The sequence below is a fragment of the Erpetoichthys calabaricus genome, chromosome 13, assembly GCF_900747795.2.
Source record: "Erpetoichthys calabaricus chromosome 13, fErpCal1.3, whole genome shotgun sequence".
Lineage (NCBI taxonomy): Eukaryota > Metazoa > Chordata > Cladistia > Polypteriformes > Polypteridae > Erpetoichthys > Erpetoichthys calabaricus.
The window spans coordinates 56,500,737-56,521,341 of record NC_041406.2 but is presented as its reverse complement, the minus strand read 5'-3'; the positions used below and the strand labels follow the sequence as shown (position 1 = coordinate 56,521,341).

Sequence of the window (20,605 nt, the reverse complement as noted above, 5' to 3'; positions counted from 1 at the left end):
GTTTCCAAGAGTGTGATATCACCATGGTTAGATCAAAAGAGCTCTTTCAATCTTATGAATCTGGGAGAGAATATAAAAAGATCACCAACCAACAGGAAACCAACCATTCCACTATCTGGAAGATCATCTACAAATGGAGATTTCAAACAACTGCCAACTTCTCCAGGCAAGACCACCTCTGGAAGTTTCACCTAAGAGCAAAAGTCTCTTAAGAACCCCCGAATTTCATTACAGGTCCTACAGGTGGCTCATGACACTGCTGATGTCAAAGTCCAGGCATTTACCATTAGAAAGAGACTGCATTTACATGGGAGGAAGACTAAAGTTTGCCCATGGACACCTAGGCAAAGATTAGGGCTTCTGGACAGAGTAGGCAAAAAATAGTTATTTGGCCACAGTACCAGAAGACATATTTGGTGAAATCCAAAAACAATGTTTTGACCAGATGAACCCAATACCAGCTGAAAAGCATGGTAGTGGAAATTTGATGGTTTAGGGCTTCTTTGCTGCATCCGAGCCCGGGCAGCTCATCATAATCGTAGAATCCACTATGAATTCTTCATTGTACCGGAGGGTACTTGAATGTAAGAATGAGAATGTCTGTCAAAAAAATCGAAGCTCAACCACAAGTGGATCTTGTAATATTGCAATGACCTAATCTTAGTAAATCCACCAATGAATAGCTGACAAGAAAGAGAGGGTCCTGGAAAGGCCAAGTCAAAGCCCAGATCTGAATGTCATCGAGATGCTTTGGAAGAATTTGGATCAGGCTGTGCACGCAAGACACCAAGGACTGGGAAAATTTTGTGCCAGTGGATGTTACAAACTGGTAGTCTGTTACTGGTAATGCATGGCTGAGGGGTCAATACCTGCCATTCCATCTAAGGGCGTGCTTACTTTTTAATGAAAATGAAATCCACATTAATTTTCAATTGAATATATTGCTGCAAAGTCAAATTTTCATGTTTTTCCCCAATTACATCACTTCCATCTAAAGATACTGAAGATCAAATCTTGGTAACTCCACTACTGTTAAAGAAAAAAAACATTTCATCGGGTGTACTTACTTTTTCACATGAATGTAAATATTTAAGGATGCCATTAATAAGTAGGCGCTCAGACGCACAGGCAATATAAAAGAAATAAGCCCCCAAGTAAAATTAAACCGAGACAAGCATGACTCTGTGCCCACTCTCCTCTTTCTGTACTCTTATATGTTGTCAAGTGGTTCGAAGAAACCTTTCGGGCCACCCCATAAAAAGCTAAACAAACACTGCTGTCCTGACTGGCTGTAGTTTCTTTTTATGTGAAACCTCCTTCCATATTATAATCAGCAGATGGACTTCGGGCTTCTAGATGTAAACCAATCTTTTACTGCTGTCTGTTTTTGAAATGCTAAAAAGACCATCTGTCCCAGGTTGGTTCCTACATTGCACACTATGGTCTCAGGTTTCAGCTCCAGTCCCTCATGAACCTGAATTGGATTAAACAGGTTTGAGAATGTCAAGATTGCTGGTCATCACATCGTTATATTAGCACATCCTAGAAGCAAGACTGTTTGGGTGATGGGTGAACTGTTAAAAAAACAAGTTCAGAGATATAAAGATGATACTTAACCACTGAATGATCAAATAACTCTTTCCAGAACAACTGGAATAGGCCAGAGGAAAAAATCCTCAGAACTACTAAAGATTTTAAAAGTGGTTGTCTGACATTTAGAAAGCCACCTCCTAAAAAAAAACTACGGTAAGGCAATGGTAAATGGCTCCCCTCTTCAGAAACATTTTAAACAAAAAACACACACAAACAGAAAGAGAAAAAAATATATATTTATTATTTTAATCCATTCATTCATTCATTCATTTTCAGTATAGCAATGCATTTTTTCCAGAGTATAAACATTGATTTTGTTACTGGTGTCAAACTCTGGACACAATGTATCCGTTTTAGAAAAATGCAGTACTGCAAAATTTTATTCTCTTCTCTTTTTTTTAGGACATGGGGCCATGAAAAACACTTCAGCGTCTCCTTCAGAGAGCTTCCTTTTATTCTTTGAACTTTTTTTGTCACTTTGATAACCACTAGAGTCACTGCCAGTAATTTCAGAAATTATATTTAATTCCACTTCATGTTTTCTCTTTTTTTTCTTCTTTTTATGATGTACATATTCACTGGTATCATTTTGGCTCAGATCACACTCCTCCTCTTGCCCAGTGGTTTCACACACAAAATCATCAGTATGTGTTAAGTCCTCAGTTTCTTCCTCCTTTTCAGCTTTTTGCCTTTTCTTTTTTTTCTTTTTATTTGGTGTATTGTCTACAGAATCTTGGTGTTTACTGGCTTCATGATCTTCAACAACTTGTGATGCCGATTCTTCACATGTGCTACTGTGGTTATATATATATAAAAAAAAAAAAAAAAAAAGACAAAATTCAGTGTTTTCATTAATTTTACCAACATGCAAATCCACTCATCGATTTTATGTAACTTCTGGAACCGAGATAACAACTGTATCCTAAAACAATTGGTTACAAAGCAGGTGCAGGAGATGGACTGTTTATACCATTCCACTCATCATAGGGTATACAGCCATAAACAAGTACAACATTCAGTTTACATCAATGGACAAAAAAATAACCTCAGGACTGCAAGAAACAACCAAAGTTTGACATACTGAAAACATAGTAAGTTAAAAAGTCCAACTGAACACTGGTATTTTTGCATAGATAAGCTACAACAAATTTCTACATTTTTACAAACAAATAAATATATACATGGAAGAGTTAGAAAAGAGAACACAGAATTAAACACTTTTGCTATTAACACATCCGAGTGGTTTCCCCATCACACAGAGTTATGTAGCATTTAGTAAAGATTTATTCCTTGCCTAATAACTGTACTTAGTCACAGGCTCCATGGTTCAGTCTCTAGTGCTTTTTGAATAAAATAACTTAGTTCATATCTTTGCTTACAACAGTACTACCTAAAGAGTTTTAAATTTTTGCCTGTGTAAAAAGCCAAGGATCACCAAGAAAGAAACAAACAATGCAATAAAAAACGTTATCCTTTTATCTGATCAAAACAAAATCCCACAAAACATCTCACTAAAAACTATGTATTGTTAACTTGTGTACTAGGCTGCGAATGATCTATTTCCACCATAAATATTTTCTGTACTGCCTTGTATCATTAATCAGTTTATATTCAAATAAATCATGTGAAGTTGCGATTGGCTAAAGTCAACCAGCCAAAAAAACAAACTTTTTTGGTTTTATGACTCTCAGGCTCCATCTACTGGCAGGATGGCATTTTGAAATAGGTATTGAAAAGGAGGAAACAATCCAGCCCCTTCATCAAATAATTGAATTTACTGGTGAAGAGCATCACGACATTTTTCTCAACACAAACTGGGACTATACTTTAATTTCCTTTAAAGGTTTAAATAAACAAATCATGTTACAGTTGTTAGGGTGGCATGGTGGCGCAGTGGGTAGCGCCGCTGCTGCCTCGCAGTTGGGAGACCTGGGGACCTGGGTATGTTTCCCGGGTCCTCCCTGCGTGGAGTTTGCATGTTCTCCCCGTGTCTGCATGGGTTTCCTCCCACAGTCCAAAGACATGCAGGTTAGGTGGATTGGCGATTCTAAATTGGCCCTAGTGTGTGCTTAGCGTGTGGGTGTGTTTGTGTGTGTCCTGCGGTGGGTTGGCACCCTGCCCGGGATTGGTTCCTGCCTTGTGCCCTGTGTTGGCTGGGATTGGCTCCAGCAGACTCCCGTGACCCTTTGTTCGGATTCAGCAGGTTGGAAAATGGATGGATGGATGTTACAGTTGTTGTAGTAAATGGGAACATTATGAATAAATCACAGCTCTAAAATGTATTAAATACAGTCTAAATTTATTTTAGAAGCTGTTAGATACTGCAAATAAAATGTTCACACTTCACTGTGTGAAGAATAACTTCTTAATGTACTGTATCTGTGAAATTTATCCTCAAGTATCAATCTGTGTCCTCGTGTTATACATGAGCAGCTCATTTTAAAATAAGAGGTTGGATCCCCAATATTCAATTGTTCATGATTTAATTTCCACTTGGTTAAACAGAAAAGGTTCACCTCTTACAGGAGTTCTTCACAGCTCTTACCTGCCAGTCCTTAAAACAGTTTAGTTGCTCTTCTCTGGACTTTCTCTACTCTACTATGTTGTTTTTGTAATAGAGAGACCAAACTAACCACTGACATATTATATAGCTTAAACCCAACCTTCCTTTACTTAACATCCAATTAGCCTTTTTAACTGCTTCCGTACACTGTCCCTTGCATGGATGAAGAATTTCAAACCATCCATTGTGTATTCACCTAAAATGTTTACTTTTTACATACAACATAATATTTTACTATATTTGTTTACATTGATTTAATTTGCCACAAATTATCCAATTTGAACTATGTGCAGTTAAGGACTGCCAAATTAGGCAAAAATTCAGACTTGAATATTCAGATAAAAAAATAAAAGTTTGACTGCATCTTAATGTTTCTGGGTGCACTTTTAAATGGCATAGGAAACTATACTCACGGACATCTTAGCTTTCTTTGCAATTTCTCTAAAGGAAAGACCTACAGTTTTAAGGGTTATAATGGTTTATTAGAGAAGACCATCTTACAAGATATGTTGCTAATCAGCTTAGTACATAACTCTTTAAATCTGGTATGCAAGACTGGCAGCTTACTCTTACATACAGCATGTCATTTATTCAGAAGTGGAGAATGACAGTTGGATCTACCCACACAATCAACTGTATAAAATATGTCAAAAAAAAAAAAAAAAAAAAAAGAAAAAAAAATCTTTTGCTACTTACTTAGGGTAGTAATACTTTAAACTGAACCTGTCAATGCTGTATCAGCTTTACCCTCCACAGATTTTCAGTGTTTCATTTTTAGCGATCCTCTCATTGTTACTCACATTCTGGAACCTAAGTGCAACTCTGGCAGATTCTATTGTACTTTTACGTGCACTGAATCTTTCTACAGGCACACAAGTCTCTCTTCCTTTATGAAAGCTTCGAAAAAATAAATCCAATCTTGCTTTACTAACTACATGACTTAACTTTCTGTCTGGGCTCTTATTATATCTATGTTTGCATGCTACATGTTCATGCCAAAAGGGTTACATGTCTGCTCCATCCCATGCAGAATTTCATAATCTAGGCATATATTCAGTTGCATTCCCATACTTAGATTAAATTAAACCAAAACAGATGTCTTAACCTACAGCTTCATGAACAGCACTGAAACCCATTAGTCTCTTATGCTTCTGTATGTCCCTTCTGAAAGGCAGTGTTTTGTTGACACTGGCAATAGAGGTGAATTTACTGCAATCTACAATATATGACCATTTCCATTATAAACTGCATGTCTTCGTTTTAGACCCCACTGGATGGTGAGGCAACTGTTAGCATTGCTGTCTCAGAGCTCCAGAGTCAGAGGTTCCATTCTTTGTCCCACTGTGCAACTCTAATGTTTTCTTGTGTGTATGAGTATACTGTAAATACTCTGGTTACTTCCCACAGGCCAAAACACAATGTTAGGTTAAATAGACACATTAAAGGACAGTACACCAGTAAATGCTAGAGGTCCATCCACAGTTACTTTATGCTTTGTAGTCAGTGCTACCAGGAGAGGCATTACCTCACTGTGACCCTGTCTAGAACAAAGCAGGTCCAGGATAACATATGAACTAATACCAACTTGATAATAAAATTTGTCAAATGTAACAGTACTAGATATCAATAATAGTGTTGATTGGCGAAATTCAGATTTTGCCAGGTAACCTTGTTCGGCAAATTTTTCCATTAAAGTGCACCACATGGTAGGTTTAGACAATCTTTTTTCCTGGCACCTCATGATGCTTTGCGAGACAAGCATGACACCATAGACCAGTAGCAGCCAATGCTGGACAGGACAGAAGCCAGGGCATAATGCTGATCCAAGTAGTTGGCAGTATGCCGGATTAACCAGTATATCAGATGAAAACCTTATTCTGCTATGGATTTAAGAAGAACTGTTTTACTAATGTGATAAAAAATTAGCTGAATACATTTAAACATCAAACATATAGAAGGAAACTGAAAATGTGCCTGTGTATTTGTTTCTTAAAGGAAATGTCTCTTTGTATATACGTGAGCCCCCCCTTTAAACAGTATTACCAAGATTGAAGTGCAGGAAGGAATGAAGAAGAAATGTGCTTTAGTGTTCTGCTTATTTCACAGCAGCTGTTGTGAGCAAGCAATTGCGGTAGGTGGCGGGGGTGAGGGAACCTGAATGTTTCAGTATGAGAGGTGGGGTAAGCCTCAGTGAAATCATGCTTCCTGATCCTGTTGATACGGTTTATAAAAATGTTTTAAGTGTCCTTATAATTCTCTTAATTTTATCTCAGGAAGGCACAGTGATTATCACTGTTACCTCACAGCTCAGGTCACATTTTTGGCCACAATAATCAGTCCAGCACAGCTGATAGACGCGGCCCTAGCTCTTAGGAACATTTAAAAGTAGGCGGAGTGGTGGCTCTGAGGCTAGGGATCTGCACTGGCAATCGGAAGGTTGCTGGTTCGAATCCCATAAAATGCCAAAAGGGACTCTGCTCTGTTGGGCACTTGAGCAAGGCCCTTAACCTGCAATTGCTAAGCGCTTTGAGTAGTGAGAAAAGCGCTATATAAATGTAAAAAATTATTAATTATTATTATTATTATTAAAAGACCACTGCACAATTATAGTCCCCATAAAACGAACCCAGTTTGTCCTTTGCCATTAACTTCTACAAATTTTGTTGAGATTGTTGAAATTCACAACTATTTCCACATTTTTACTGAACTCAATCAAATTCAGTTGGATTTGCTCATCATTAATCAATAGTACTGACTAATAGTTCGTAACAGACTTATTTCTGACTACAAGTGCTGGAATAACTCTGCATTGCCCTCCAAGACATGAGGCAATCTGTTAGGGAAAACTATGTATGAGAATGGTGACAGTACAGATGCTATAGCACCATAAAACTATCCCTTGTAACAAAGAAAAACAGTAAAAGCATGGGCAGCTAAATGTATTGTATTGATTGGAGAGTGGGGGTATGTTGATACAAAAAAAAAAAGTGCCGTGGGACATATCACTTGAAAGTTTCACATTTTATTATTAGAAAATATTATATTTCATTTGACTTTATTGACACTGATCAACAGAAAAAATTCAAATCAACATTAAGAGATTTCTTCAAAGTGGTCAAAGTGATGAAAGCTGAGCTTTTTCCAACCAAGCCTAGAGTTCCATATTTCTTTTTTCTACTCTTCCTAATAATATCGTCAGATACTGAAAAATGTCTTGCTCTAACTAACGTAAGAATTGGTTTAGACTGGGTCAGTGAGAATTTTATCTGCAGATTTTAGTTTAAAACTCTTTGTCAAAGAGCTGTAATTTTATAAACAAACTAATTCAGAATTAAAGGAGGACCCCGCTTCAATATGAAAAATACATTTAATCTGTTACTTACTCTATGTTGTTTGTAGTAATGCCCAAGAAAAAAGTCATCACATATTTTTTAAGAATATAGATAAAGTTCTAAACACATGAAGTTAATAAATTAAGCATTTACAGAAAATCCGCTTCTGAATGGCTGAGGAACAAATTCAAACAGGACAGAGCTTTTTGAATTGAAGAATTTACTTTATCACATGTGGCTTCTGACTGTGATGTGCTGTCACCTGAAGTTGGATACATCTAACTGTAGTGCTTGACAAGGACTAGGCGATTGCAATTTAAGCCTCAATAACGAAATTTCAGAAGTATAGAGGGTGTGCTTACCTACCGATATGACTATATTTACCCTGCTCAGTTAATTTATTGTATTATTAGCAGCAGCCATACTAACACTGAAATTCAATAGTTCCGTTTAAAAAACAGAGCTTCAGTTTTCAGTCATCTTTCCTGGCTTTATTTTGCTTCCATCTGCAGTTACAAAAGTGAACTGCATCAGAAAGGCTTCAAATCAATTACATACAAAATATACTGGAATAAACTGTTTATATATATATACACACACACATACAGGTGCTGGTCATTAAATTACAATATCATGACAAAGTTGATTTATTTCAGTAATTCCATTCAAAAAGTGATACTTGTATATTAGATTCATTCATTACACACAGACTGATGTATTTCAAATGTTTATTTCTTGTAATGTTGATGATTAACTGACAACTAATGAAAGTCCCAAATTCAGTATCTCGGAAAATCAGAATATTGTGAAAAGGTTCAATATTGAAGACACCTGGTGCCACACTCTAATCAGCTAATTAACTCAAAACACCTGCAAAAGCCTTTAAATGGTCTCTCAGTCTAGTTCTGTAGGCTACACAATCATGGGGAAGACTGCTGACTTGACAGTTGTCCAAAAGACGACCACTGACACCTTGCACAAGGACGGCAAGACACAAAAGGTCATTACTAAAGAGGCTGGCTGTTCACAGAGCTCTGTGTCCAAGCACACTAATAGAGAGGCGAAGGGAAGGACAAGATGTGGTAGAAAAAAGTGTACAAGCAATAGGGATAACCGCACCCTGGAGAGGATTGTGAAACAAAACCCATTCAAAAATGTGGGGGAGATTCACAAAGAGTGGACTGCAGCTGGAGTCAGTGCTTCAAGAACCACCACGCACAGACGTATGCAAGACATGGGTTTCAGCTGTCGCATTCCTTGTGTCAAGCCACTCTTGAACAAGAGACAGCGTCGGAAGCATCTCGCCTGGGCTAAAGACAAAAAGGACTGGACTGCTGCTGAGCGGTCCAAAGTTATGTTCTCTGATGAAAGTAAATTTTGCATTTCCTTTGGAAATCAAGGTCCCAGAGTCTGGAGGAAGAGAGGAGAGGTACAGAATCCATGTTGCGTGAGGTCCAGTGTAAAGTTTACACAGTCAGTGATGGTTTGGGGTGCCATGTCATCTGCTGGTGTTGGTCCATTGTGTTTTCTGAGGTCCAAGGTCAACGCAGCCGTCTACCAGGAAGTTTTAGAGCACTTCATGCTTCCTGCTGCTGACGAACGTTATGGAGATGTAGATTTCATTTTCCAACAGGACCTGGCACCTGCACACAGTGCCAAAGCTACCAGTACCTGGTTTAAGGATCATGGTATCCCTGTTCTTGATTGGCCAGCAAACTCACCTGACATTAACCCCATAGAAAATCTATGGGGTACTGTGAAGAGGAAGATGCAATACGCCAGACCCAACAATTCACAAGAGCTGAAGGCCACTATCAGAGCAACATGGGCTCTCATAACACCCGAGCAGTGCCACAGACTGATCGACTCCATGCCACGCCGCATTGCTGCAGCAATCCAGGCCAAAGGAGCCCCAACTAAATATTGAGTGCTGTACATGCTCATACTTTTCATGTTCATACCTTTCAGTTGGCCAACATTTCTAAAAATCCTTTTTTTGCATTGGTCTTAATTGATATTCTAATTTTCCAAGATACTGAATTTGGGACTTTCATTAGTTGTCAGTTATAATCATCAACATTAAAAGAAATAAACATTTGAAATACATCAGTCTGTGTGTAATGAATGAATCTAATATTTAAGTTTCACTCTTTGAATGGAATTACTGAAATAAAATCAACTTTGTCATGATATTCTAATTTTTTGACCAGCACCTGTATGTATATATATTTTATATATATATATATATATATATATATATATATATATAAAAATCAGGAGTGGTCTCCCTTAGACCTCCTTGTATACTCAGATATAGGAATGGATATTTGAGGAGTAAACCGCAAAACAATGATTTTTATATTATATAAATTAAAGAACCATCAACAACAAATCAAAATAAATAATATATTGAACAATTATTATAAAAGTAAATTTGAATAAATTGGACTCTGCAGCAACATGAATAAAACATAGAAATCTAAGTTTTGTACCTAATACTTGTATGCAAAATTTAGTTGACCCAAGTAAAAGCGTACTCAAGTTATCGTGTTTACATACTCATACTCACACACACACACACACACACTTCCAAAAATGGCATTTTCAGACTCGGGGAGGTCTAAAATGTTGTGATTCATCAAAATCTCAAAATGGAATTTTTGGAGGATTCCAATACTTTCTCGTATATGCTTTGTGCAGCATCAACTTAAATTTTAACTACTACAAAAGCAATTCAGTATTTTTAAAAATCAAACTATTTTTTGGGTGTAGAAATGAAGCCTTAGCACAAGACAAGGTAGTTATCATTAATGAAAATGAAGTAAAACAACTAAAACAGCATTTTGTTAACCAAAATAAACATTAAAAACAGAGTGAAAAATGACAACTGAGCAAACTGAAATTACACACTGAAATCTGAAAAAAATAAATTAAATGGGAGGAAGCGATTTATTTATATATATATATATATATATATATATATATATATATAAAATTTGATTTGTGATATCATTTTTAAGAGTCAAGCTTCAGTTCAGTATTCACTGTGTAGACTTAAAACACAATGGAATATTAAAATATTAAAGACTGTCAAAATATTAAGTATTTTAAAGTCTAATGCAAGGATGACATATTTATTACATCTTTAATTGCCACAGAACACTTGCCATAGAACATAAAACTTCACCAAAAAATAGAAGCCTTACATAATACTTGCTTCACTGACATCAGAACTTCTTCTCAACACTCATTGTGGTCTTTACAGATTTTTTTTTGTCAAGAACACCAACACGTCAACCTTTGCTGGTTTCAGACACACGACCACACTGTCACTAGCACTAAACTAACCCCAGTGTGTATGCCTTATAAGGATTTAGTCTCTTCTTCCTGACTGTTTTTATGGTTTGCTGTCCTAACAAGGATGAAGACAAATAATGGCCAGTCAGTTAGTAAGACTGCAACAGGCTGAGTATAAGGGCGGAGTGGTGGCTCTGAGGCTAAGGATCTGCGCTGGTATCCCGAAGGTTGCCGGTTCAAATCCCCATCACTGCCAAAAGAGATCCTGCTCTGCTGGGCCCTTGAGCAAGGCCCTTAACCTGTAATTGCTCCAGGGGCGCTGTACAATGGCTGACCCTGTGCTCTGACCCCAAGGGGTATGCGAAAACTACCAAATTCCTAATACAAGAAATTGTATAAGGCGAAACAAAGAACAAAAAAAAAAAAAAAAAAAATAGTGAACGAAGAAGAACATCAAGCGGATATATATAAAAAAAAAAAAAAAAAACTTGTTTTATTATTTTGGGGGTGACCACTGCAGAGTGGGCAGTGGCAGGGTACATTTAATATCACGGCATTCAGTTATATAAAAAAAAAAAAAAAAAAAAAAAAAAAAAAAAAAGCGCCAGTTGACACCTTTGGACTTGCTAGGAAATGTGTGATCATCACGGTATCAAGTCAGGGTCATACAATCTACTTTTTCGCCTTCAGTCTATTCAGATACAAAATTATACTTTTACATCACTAGAGAAGCATTTAGAAAAATTGCCCCAGTATACTTGTGCCAAACCCATCACCCACACCAAATCTTAAAGCGAGAGTTTGCATTTCTGTTGGCGGGAAATAGCCAATACGAATTTCTAATTTTAAATATAATTAATCCTTTTGCACTTTTTTTAAACAAAGCACTAATTTCAAAATAAATGAACAGCTGAGATGCTGACATGCTAATCAATGAAGTTCTAGTTTAAAGAGATGATTTGTAACGAGAGGTTGGTGTCACTTCAAAAGCAGACAAGCTCACGTCAGTGCAGCAGACCTCTCACACAGATGCCAAACAACAGAGTTAACTGAAGAACAGCGTTAAGCGAAGGCCTCCAAAATAATCATAAAACCAGCCAATAAATGCTCTGCAGTCTTTAGAATGTTAATCCATTGCTACAGACTGTACTAAACCCACTGGACATGAGAATTGCGCATCACCAAGCCAGGCAGCACATATTTAATAAGGCAAAATAAATAAAGCAGCGGTTCTGCAGCAAGCACCTGTGACAATGCGGGTTCCGCTCCATGCTCTCATCTTCCTTCTGGGAGCTCTGAACCCGACACCGTTGGAAATGTCACCGATGAGCTGGACAGTGAGGCACAACAATGAAGCAAAGAGGATGGTGCAAAAGTGCAAAGTACTTTTATTAAAAACTAAAATCAAAGTATCCAAATAAATAGTGCAGTACTTCAAAGTTAATAAAAAAATAATCCAATAAAAACGAGTTAACAGTGGAGGTTAAAATCCAATAAAAAAAAAATCCTTTTTAAAACCAGAGGCTAAAATAATGGCTGGAAGCTGTCCTTTTAAAAAACAGATCCCGGTGCCTTTCTGCTGGCAACTCCCCTGCTTCTCCCATCCAGACTATGCACCAGGGGAGCCACCCTACCTGCAGCCTGACCACCTTTCTGCCTTCTACAGTTGGTCTGTTCGCCTTTCCAATCCCTGGATCCAGTAGGCTTCACCTGACCATGACTTGGGCTCCCCAGCGACCAGGGCGCTCACACTGGGGCTTTCACGTCCCAAGTCCCGATTCCCGCTGCCTTCTCGGCCTTATGCGGCGAGCCATCCTCCTTCCAGTCACTACCGCTCTTCACTAAATGCTCAGCGGGAGCGACCACAATCAACTGTTCCCGTGGTGCCGGCCAAACACCCAGGCTCACTGCTCAGTTGCACCTTCGCTCATTCACACACCAGCTTTCTCCTCCCTGCTTCCTGCTTTCTTCTTCTTCTACTCCTGTAACCTCTGTTCATCTTTTTCCGTTTCTTCCTCTGCATCATCCGCCTTGCACTTCTATTAAATGATCCGGGGACATGGATCAGGTGTGACAATCAGCAGCTCCCGGCAACAATTACGGATGCGGATGACTCCTCACCTGTGCACTTAAGCGAGGACCATCTGCATCACGAATCACCCGGGAAACCGCTTCGGCCACACTACCACTCCCCCTCTCTAAGCCACGAGTGCGGTGACTATTTATTTAAAAAGTGGCCTTTTTGACTTGAGCTGTGGACCCGCTACACCACAGGACCCACAAGCACCTAAGCACAAGAAATCAAAATAAAACCCAGCACCATATGGAGCTCCCTCAGAACAACTTGGTTAGGATCGTCCTTGCCCAGATCATGTATGAGGATATTTTTTTTTTTTTTTTTTGTTAAATTGATGTGCTATGCTTATTAATCATTAACATTACACATTGGCAACTTTGGATGCATGGGCAACCTCCTCCCAAAGTTAATGCAGAGTTACTTATTCGCACCAATTAACGATTTTGGATATGATATTTGATCATACTTGCTAGAATGGCACCTAACAATTTAAAATCACCAATTCAGTTCTTTATGAATCAATAAGTATGCACATTTTATACGAAAGTATTTTTTCCTGAAAGAAAAAAAAAATTAATGGGTGGCTCTACTGATCTGTTTGGAGGGTTCAAGGCGCCCTGAGGACCACCCAAAGCAACAGGTCAGACTTTTGCATCAAACAGTACAGCAGTGAGACAGAAACTGCAAGTTTTAGTAATGAAGAAAACAAGCTAACCATTCAAAATTCCGAAAAGGACGATCATGGAAGCAAAAAAACAGATTTGCATGCACATCTAGAGTAACACAATGCCAAAAGCAGTGCGAATAAAATTAAACAACTGTTCTTTTACAATCGAATGTCAGCTTTTGCCTTTGAATAAGACTATTTTTTATTAATAAATTCAAATTACAATTAAATAGCAACATTCAATCTAACAGCCCTATTGGCCAGACACTCTGCATAACATATATCCTAAATCAGAGCCCTTGCGATTTGCTAATCGCATTGCTTCAAATCACAATTTTGATTTGAAATTGGTGTGCAAATGGTGAAGATAATAGAAACTTTTGGGGTTTGCTGGAATATGATATGGAGATAAACTCAGTCTTCAACAAAAACACTACCCTCTTCCCCGATAAATACTTCAGACAATAAAACCCCCTAATGTTATACAGTGCAAAAGAAATATGTGCACTAGTAGGGTGTACTTACAATGTGTTCTCTCACCAAGCACAAATGTAGACACTGGAGTCCTATTTTAATGTGTAAATGTATTCTGACTGAACATGGTGGTAGGAGTTTCTACTTGGAAGAAGCTTTTCTGATCTGAAGCTAGACAAGTTTTCATCACTGAAACAATTTAACATTTGAGATTTGAAAAGGCTCTGTATTAAATTTTTTTTTTTTTTTTTTTTTTTAAATTGCACAATAATTGAATGTAGAGAAAAGCCAAGCAAAATGACACCTTTTATTGGCTAACTAAAAAGATTACAATATGCAAGCTTTCGAGGCAACTCAGGCCCCTTCTTCAGGCAAGATGTAATCAAGATGTTACATCTTGCCTGAAGAAGGGGCCTGAGTTGCCTCGAAAGCTTGCATATTGTAATCTTTTTAGTTAGCCAATAAAAGGTGTCATTTTGCTTGGCTTTTCTCTACATTCATAATGACTAACACGGTACAACACCCTAGTACTAAAAATAATTGAAGATATTTATTACAAAATATTGTATCCATTTTTGCCAAATTTAGAAAAAAACATCCTTTTCGATTGTAATCACCTTCAATATAGAATACTAACAAATTTTAAATCTTTGTAATATATGATATAAAAATCAGTATTTTCCAGGAAAATGCAGTATCTAAGAAAAAACTTTCAATAAAGATAATTTTCCGTACCCACATAAACAATGAACACAATTAATAAATCAGAACAGATTAAAACAGAAACACTAGGTAAAGAAAAAGGAAAAGACAAGGATGATGAAGAACCAAGAACCAAAATATCTTCAGAGGTACTGAGCAAAAAATTATCATGAAGAGGGTATCAAGTAGTTTTAATCAGAAATATCACAAAAATATGACAGTCGCCATCTGTAACCTTTAAGCATTAATAGCAAGTACTTCAGATCAGCTGTGTGCACAACTTAACAGCGCTTACACACGAACCATGCAGAAGGCATGACCCCAAACAAGAGGTGATAAAACAAGTGGAGGAAGAAGTAGGCAAGTGCCAGCCATGTGCAATCATTATTAAATAAATAACTCAACAAAAGTAAATGAACAACACCACTAACACTGCCTTCAGAGAAACTTGGACCAGTTATGTTAGATATTTGGAAGGTAGGCACTGACTGAAAGTGGCTAATGCTTTAAGAAGAAGAAAAAAAAAGTATTTGCTCCCTGCTAATCTCATAAAGGCAATCGCTTTGTTAAAATGTGGTGTTAAACTAAACATATGCCATGGGATGGGTGCGACTATAACAGGTGTTGTTGCATGTGTTTATTTATTCTAGATGGTTTACAATTTAGCATTTTAGATATTTTATGTCAGACTATGTGATAAAAGGGCATTGATTAAGTTAGGGAAATACTATTTAAGTTTTACATACCAATAAGTTAAATTAATTTTGCAGACTGATAGACTGGAAATAACTTTACGTACCCGTTTATATATAGCCTTCCTCTAATAAGAACAACTCCCACAGCATCAGCATCTAACTGCAGGACTTCAAACTCCAAGCTATCCCCCAGTTTCCATCCAAATTCTTGCCAAGTAACTGCAGACATTTGCCAAGGCTTTGGTATAGATGCGTTGAAACATCCATGCACGAGACATCCTATGTGTGTTGGGCTTACTTTGTTTACTATTCCCTATTAAGGAGAAAAAAAAAAAAAACATTTTAAATTACATATAACAATATTTACCTGGTATATTTGCATAAACACAGTACAAAACTAGAAATAATAATCAAAGCTAAGCTAAATTGTCCAAAGCATCTTATCTCAACTTGATTAACAATAACTTATTACATCTATGTTTAATGTTGTGTGTGTTGGGCCTTTACATACACCTATGGCTTGTTTATGTAAAAGATAAAAGGCCATTTTTGGGTTACAGGCTCTGAAATTGTACTGCTACAATGAGAATAGAAACACACACACACAAACATAATATTAACTGCCAATTTTAAATTAGTCTGGCGAGAGTTTGTGTATATGTGGATGCATAAGTGTGCATGACACCTTACCTAAGGTTATTTCTGGAAGGTTCCAAACCAAAATCTTAAACTGGATTAAGTAGATTAAAAAATGGAGGGATGGCCTAATTGTTTAATCATTATATTTATGGATTTACAGGGGATGAAATGAACCATATATTTTATTATTAATATCGTATCACTCATTTTCTTTGGACTGCTCTATGGTTGGAAAAAAAAGAAACAGATTTAAAAGTGGAAGTATTAATTATTTGAAATCAGGTTAATTGAAACAAAATCCATAGCAATTGCCAAAAACATTTTTTATAACTTTTGCTTTTACAATAACATACACTTTAATCAATTTAAGCTTCTCCAAGTTCCTCAAAGAAATGCAATCAATTTTAATTATTACAGCATCCTTTCCATGGCATTCCCATTGATTCACTATATATAGTTTCTGCCATAATTTCAGTAGCTCAAGATTCCCTCAAGATTTATTTTGCATTTTCAAATATTTACAATACATGATTTCACCGAAATGTAATCAGGAAGTGGCTGCATTTCACCAATCTTTATTTTCCCACCTTAAAGACTCACAAAATTATGAAAAAGGACTACTAAAAGAAAACATATAATGGGGAAAGGAGCAGACTGAGTACTTGTTTATGCTTTGTTAACACCTTTCTGATAAAACAGTAAACTGACATTTTAAAAGCATTTCAAGTCAAAACAAAAAATATCACTAAGATATAAAAATGGCCCGATTTACCAATAAAATCCATACAATGTGTTAGAGTAAGATCTTATAAGGGGGAGCAGTTTCCCCTGGGGTATATTTCAATCACAGTGTTTCTTTCCTCCTACTGTACAATTCATTTAGATAAAAACTACCAGTTATTAATTAAGGACTGCAATCTAGAATGCTTATCTTGTGTGAATCCCAGGTACAGAAAGTTTCATGATTAGGGAATGAATTACTATTTGACTGTACAAATATAAAAAATATATATTTTTAAGTAAAAAAAAAAAAAAAAACCACAATTTCTATAAACACATTAAGATAACTCTGATAACTGTTTACAAGTGTTAAAGTAATTAACATATTTCATTTACAAAGAAATGCCTGTCTATACAAATAAAACCTATTCACAAGTCAGTAGATATAACTCTAGGAAGTGTCAAATGCTTCTGCCAGTACTCCCTTCTTCAAAAACATTATCACTATATACTAGACCTAATAATAATAATCATCATCATCATCATCATAATACAGATAACACAAATAAACTGATTAAATAAAAGTATGGATGGAAAGTTAAATGTTGCTCTATACATGCACATAACACTCCCTGAACAAAATATTAGGAAGGCTGATTAGATAATTGCATCTACTGGCATATCATGTGGCAGTTGTGCAATGCCAAAAAATAATAAATAAATAGGCACACCTGAAATGCCTAACGGCTGGACTGTTCTCAGCTGATAGAAAGGCTACAGTAATTCAGATAACCATTCTGTACAACTGTGGTGGGCAAAAAAGCATCTCCGAAGGTAATGGGCTACAACAGCAAAATATCACATTGGATTCTACTCTGGTCAGCTAAGAACAGAAAATTGAGGCTGCTGTGGTCACAGGCTCACCAAAACTGAAAGGCTGAAGAACATAACCGCGTCTGATGAATCTCAATTTCTGCACAGATGACAGGATTAGAATTTGGTACCAACAACATTAATCCATGTGTCAACAGTCTAGACTGGTGATGGTGGTGTAGTGATGTGGGGAATGTTTTCTTGGCACACGTTGGGCCTATTAATATCAATTAGCACTTGAATGGCACAGCCTATTTGAAAAAATTGTTGCCGACTACGAGTATCCCTTCATGGCCACACATCTTCTAATGGCAGCATGCTGGTTTCAGATACATGATAATTATAATTAGTTCAGTATCCTTCAGTGACCTTCCCTGTCTCCAGATCTGAATCCAGTAGAAAACTTTTGGACTGCTGTAGAACGGGCGATTCACAGTATGAATGTGCAGTTGACAAATCTACGGAAACTGCGTGATGCAATCATATCAAAAAGGACAAGAATCTCAAAGAAATGTTTCTATCACCTCGTGGAATCCACTTCATAAAGAATTTACTCTGTTCTGAGAGCAAAAACCGACCGTATCCATTATCAGTACAATAATCCTTAGAATAACCTTCTCAAAGAGTATAAATGTGAAACCGTTTGACTGATTATTGCAGAAGGTTTTCTTTTCGCTCATTTTGGCATAAGTAAGCACGTAAAACAGGCCCGATACATACCACTAGTTTCCGTCCTTTGCCAGGTCTGAAGATTACAAAGTCTGCTTCTATATTGATGTGAATGTAGCCTTGATCATCGTGGATATCCCCCAAATCTCCCAGTATTCGTATGTTATCATATGCAACAGGTACACCTTTTAAACTTTAAAAAGACAACTGTTAACACACCACACACACACAAATGCAAATGATCCATACTAAATCATTAGGTACTAAACAAAACTAGTTAAAACAGTATACTTGTTTGCGTTTTAAGTTGTCAGAAAATCAAATTACTTGAAAATGCTCACTTTATCTTTCTGAACGGCAAACAAACATTAAATACATACTATATACATAATACGTCTAGGAAAAAGAAGAATGTGGGACTGCATTACTAAAGCATTTTCGGAATACGATTGTTGAAAGTTTTCTTAAGTTTACTTCAGGTTAGAACTGAGATAACTCACAGGAAATGCTAAGATTAGAAGGGGAAACTGGAAAACACGTTCGGCGACAAGCCTACCTTTCAGAATATTTCAGCAGTTCCGCACTGAGTTGCTCCTGAATGCCTGTCTTCTTCTTCTTAATGTAAATAGGAGACAACACAATATGCCTTCTGTGAGTGTCCACCACTAAACAGGAGTAAGGTTTGTCGATGAAATTACAAGCTTCAGTAAACGAAGGAATAAGACAAGTCAAGGGTGCATGTTCTTTTACTTCAGAAGTAACTCCTTCAGAAGCTGTCTGTTCCGAAGCACATTCATTAGCTGACTGTTTCTCATTTTGCTGTTTACCCTCATGCTTCTTTTTCGCCATGCTCCCTACTGTCGTAAAGAAAGTGGCCTTGTGCCGTACAGCGCATTGTTATGCAGTAAAGCGAGCCTGTTTTCGAATTTCCAAGCTTCTGCTGTCGCAGAGGGGAATAATTGAATGCTGCAATGAAAATAAAAACGTGTTACGACATTATTTTGTTCATTTTGTAATATTTCTATTTGCAGCTATTTTTTATAGCATTCCTTGGTGCTCAGTCGTTTAAAACTGATATCTTTTCATGTTTAATGTTTTACTATATTGCTCTGGACTTTCTAGTAAGCTTTTTATGGTCTGGCACTAGACAGATAAACTATACTGTTTCTGCCACCTGTTTGGAGTGTATCAGTCTATCAGTTTGTCTATGGAAACAAAAATTTGATATTTCTGTAATTTGGGAGGGGGGGACTGCCGAAAGGCATTTTACGAAACTTGAAGCTGGTATTGTCGGAGACGAGCGTCCATGCCTCCGCCAGCCAAATGCCAGTTAACTACTGTATACTGCCAAGCATTAAAACTATAAGCCACCAAACCTGGAGAAACTCATGGCATTAAACTCTTGGCAAGGGATAGATATAAGGAGCTGCTGAAGCACCATACGTTTCCCTCCATCCATCTGTTAGGAAAAGTTGCTTATATTCCGTTGTTTAAATTTCTTATGCTCATTTGTGAAAGAGAAATCACAGTGGAACGTCAGACATTTCTAGAGATTTTATTTATGGCCTTGAGATGTTAATGGATGCCCACTGTTGGGTTGCACACCGTCTAAGTCCTGGATGTAATAAACTCCACTGACTTTATTTTTCATATCATCAAGCCTAACTTGACATTTTGTGAGTGTGTGTTTGAATGTGTCCAGCGTTATGCTAGGGTGACCATATTTTTTTAACAGTTTTGTAATCAACATTGAAAACGTGCCTCACAAGTGATGAATCTTTATTACTTTTTCTAAACAAAATTTGATCAAGTTCAACTTCTTATTAAGCTTTGAAAATACTGGCATGCTTGCTGCTTCTCTTTCACAATAGCAACAACAGAACAAAAAGAGTCTTATTTATTTATTTATTAAACAGAAAAATTATTAACCTCTGGTGCTAAGACAGTTACATACATCATAACACAGGAGAAGTCCTCATTGATTGCAAAAAATGGTCAGATTTAATGATGCACTTTGAAACCCAATGAAGCAAATAAACATTATCTCCCATATCCCATACATACTGTAAAGCCTTTTTATCCACTAGGCTTTTCAGTTTGGTGTAACTATAATAAATTAAAAAAATATCATCATCTGAAGTTACAGTTTTTCACAGAGAATTAAGATCACAGTTAGGATTAGTCTTTGAGCTTAATTTTCCTCATAGTGTTTCTAATATTTTAAAAGCCATTGTTAGTTACCATACATTTATCAGGGCAAGATATTACATTTTCAGTTCAGAAATGCTTTCTTACTTTCTTATA

At 36.8% G+C, this 20,605-nt stretch overlaps 1 protein-coding gene across 2 annotated transcripts; it reads right to left on the bottom strand.

Moving 5' to 3' along the window:
- Positions 1 to 1,811: 1,811 nt before the first annotated feature.
- On the bottom strand, positions 1,812 to 19,189 carry polr1f (RNA polymerase I subunit F). 2 transcript variants are annotated; one of them, XM_028818317.2, is made up of 4 exons: positions 18,858 to 19,189; positions 18,353 to 18,494; positions 15,505 to 15,713; positions 1,812 to 2,387 (listed from the first exon to the last, which is right to left on the bottom strand). In XM_028818317.2, exons 1-4 carry the CDS (start codon positions 19,148 to 19,150, stop codon positions 1,973 to 1,975), a joined length of 1,059 nt encoding a protein of 352 aa, XP_028674150.1. In that variant the 5' UTR covers positions 19,151 to 19,189; the 3' UTR covers positions 1,812 to 1,972. The 2 variants fall into 2 exon arrangements, with proteins under 2 accessions (XP_028674150.1, XP_028674151.1); XM_028818318.2 differs by having other exon boundaries at positions 1,812 to 2,384.
- Between the last annotated feature and the right edge of the window lie 1,416 nt (positions 19,190 to 20,605).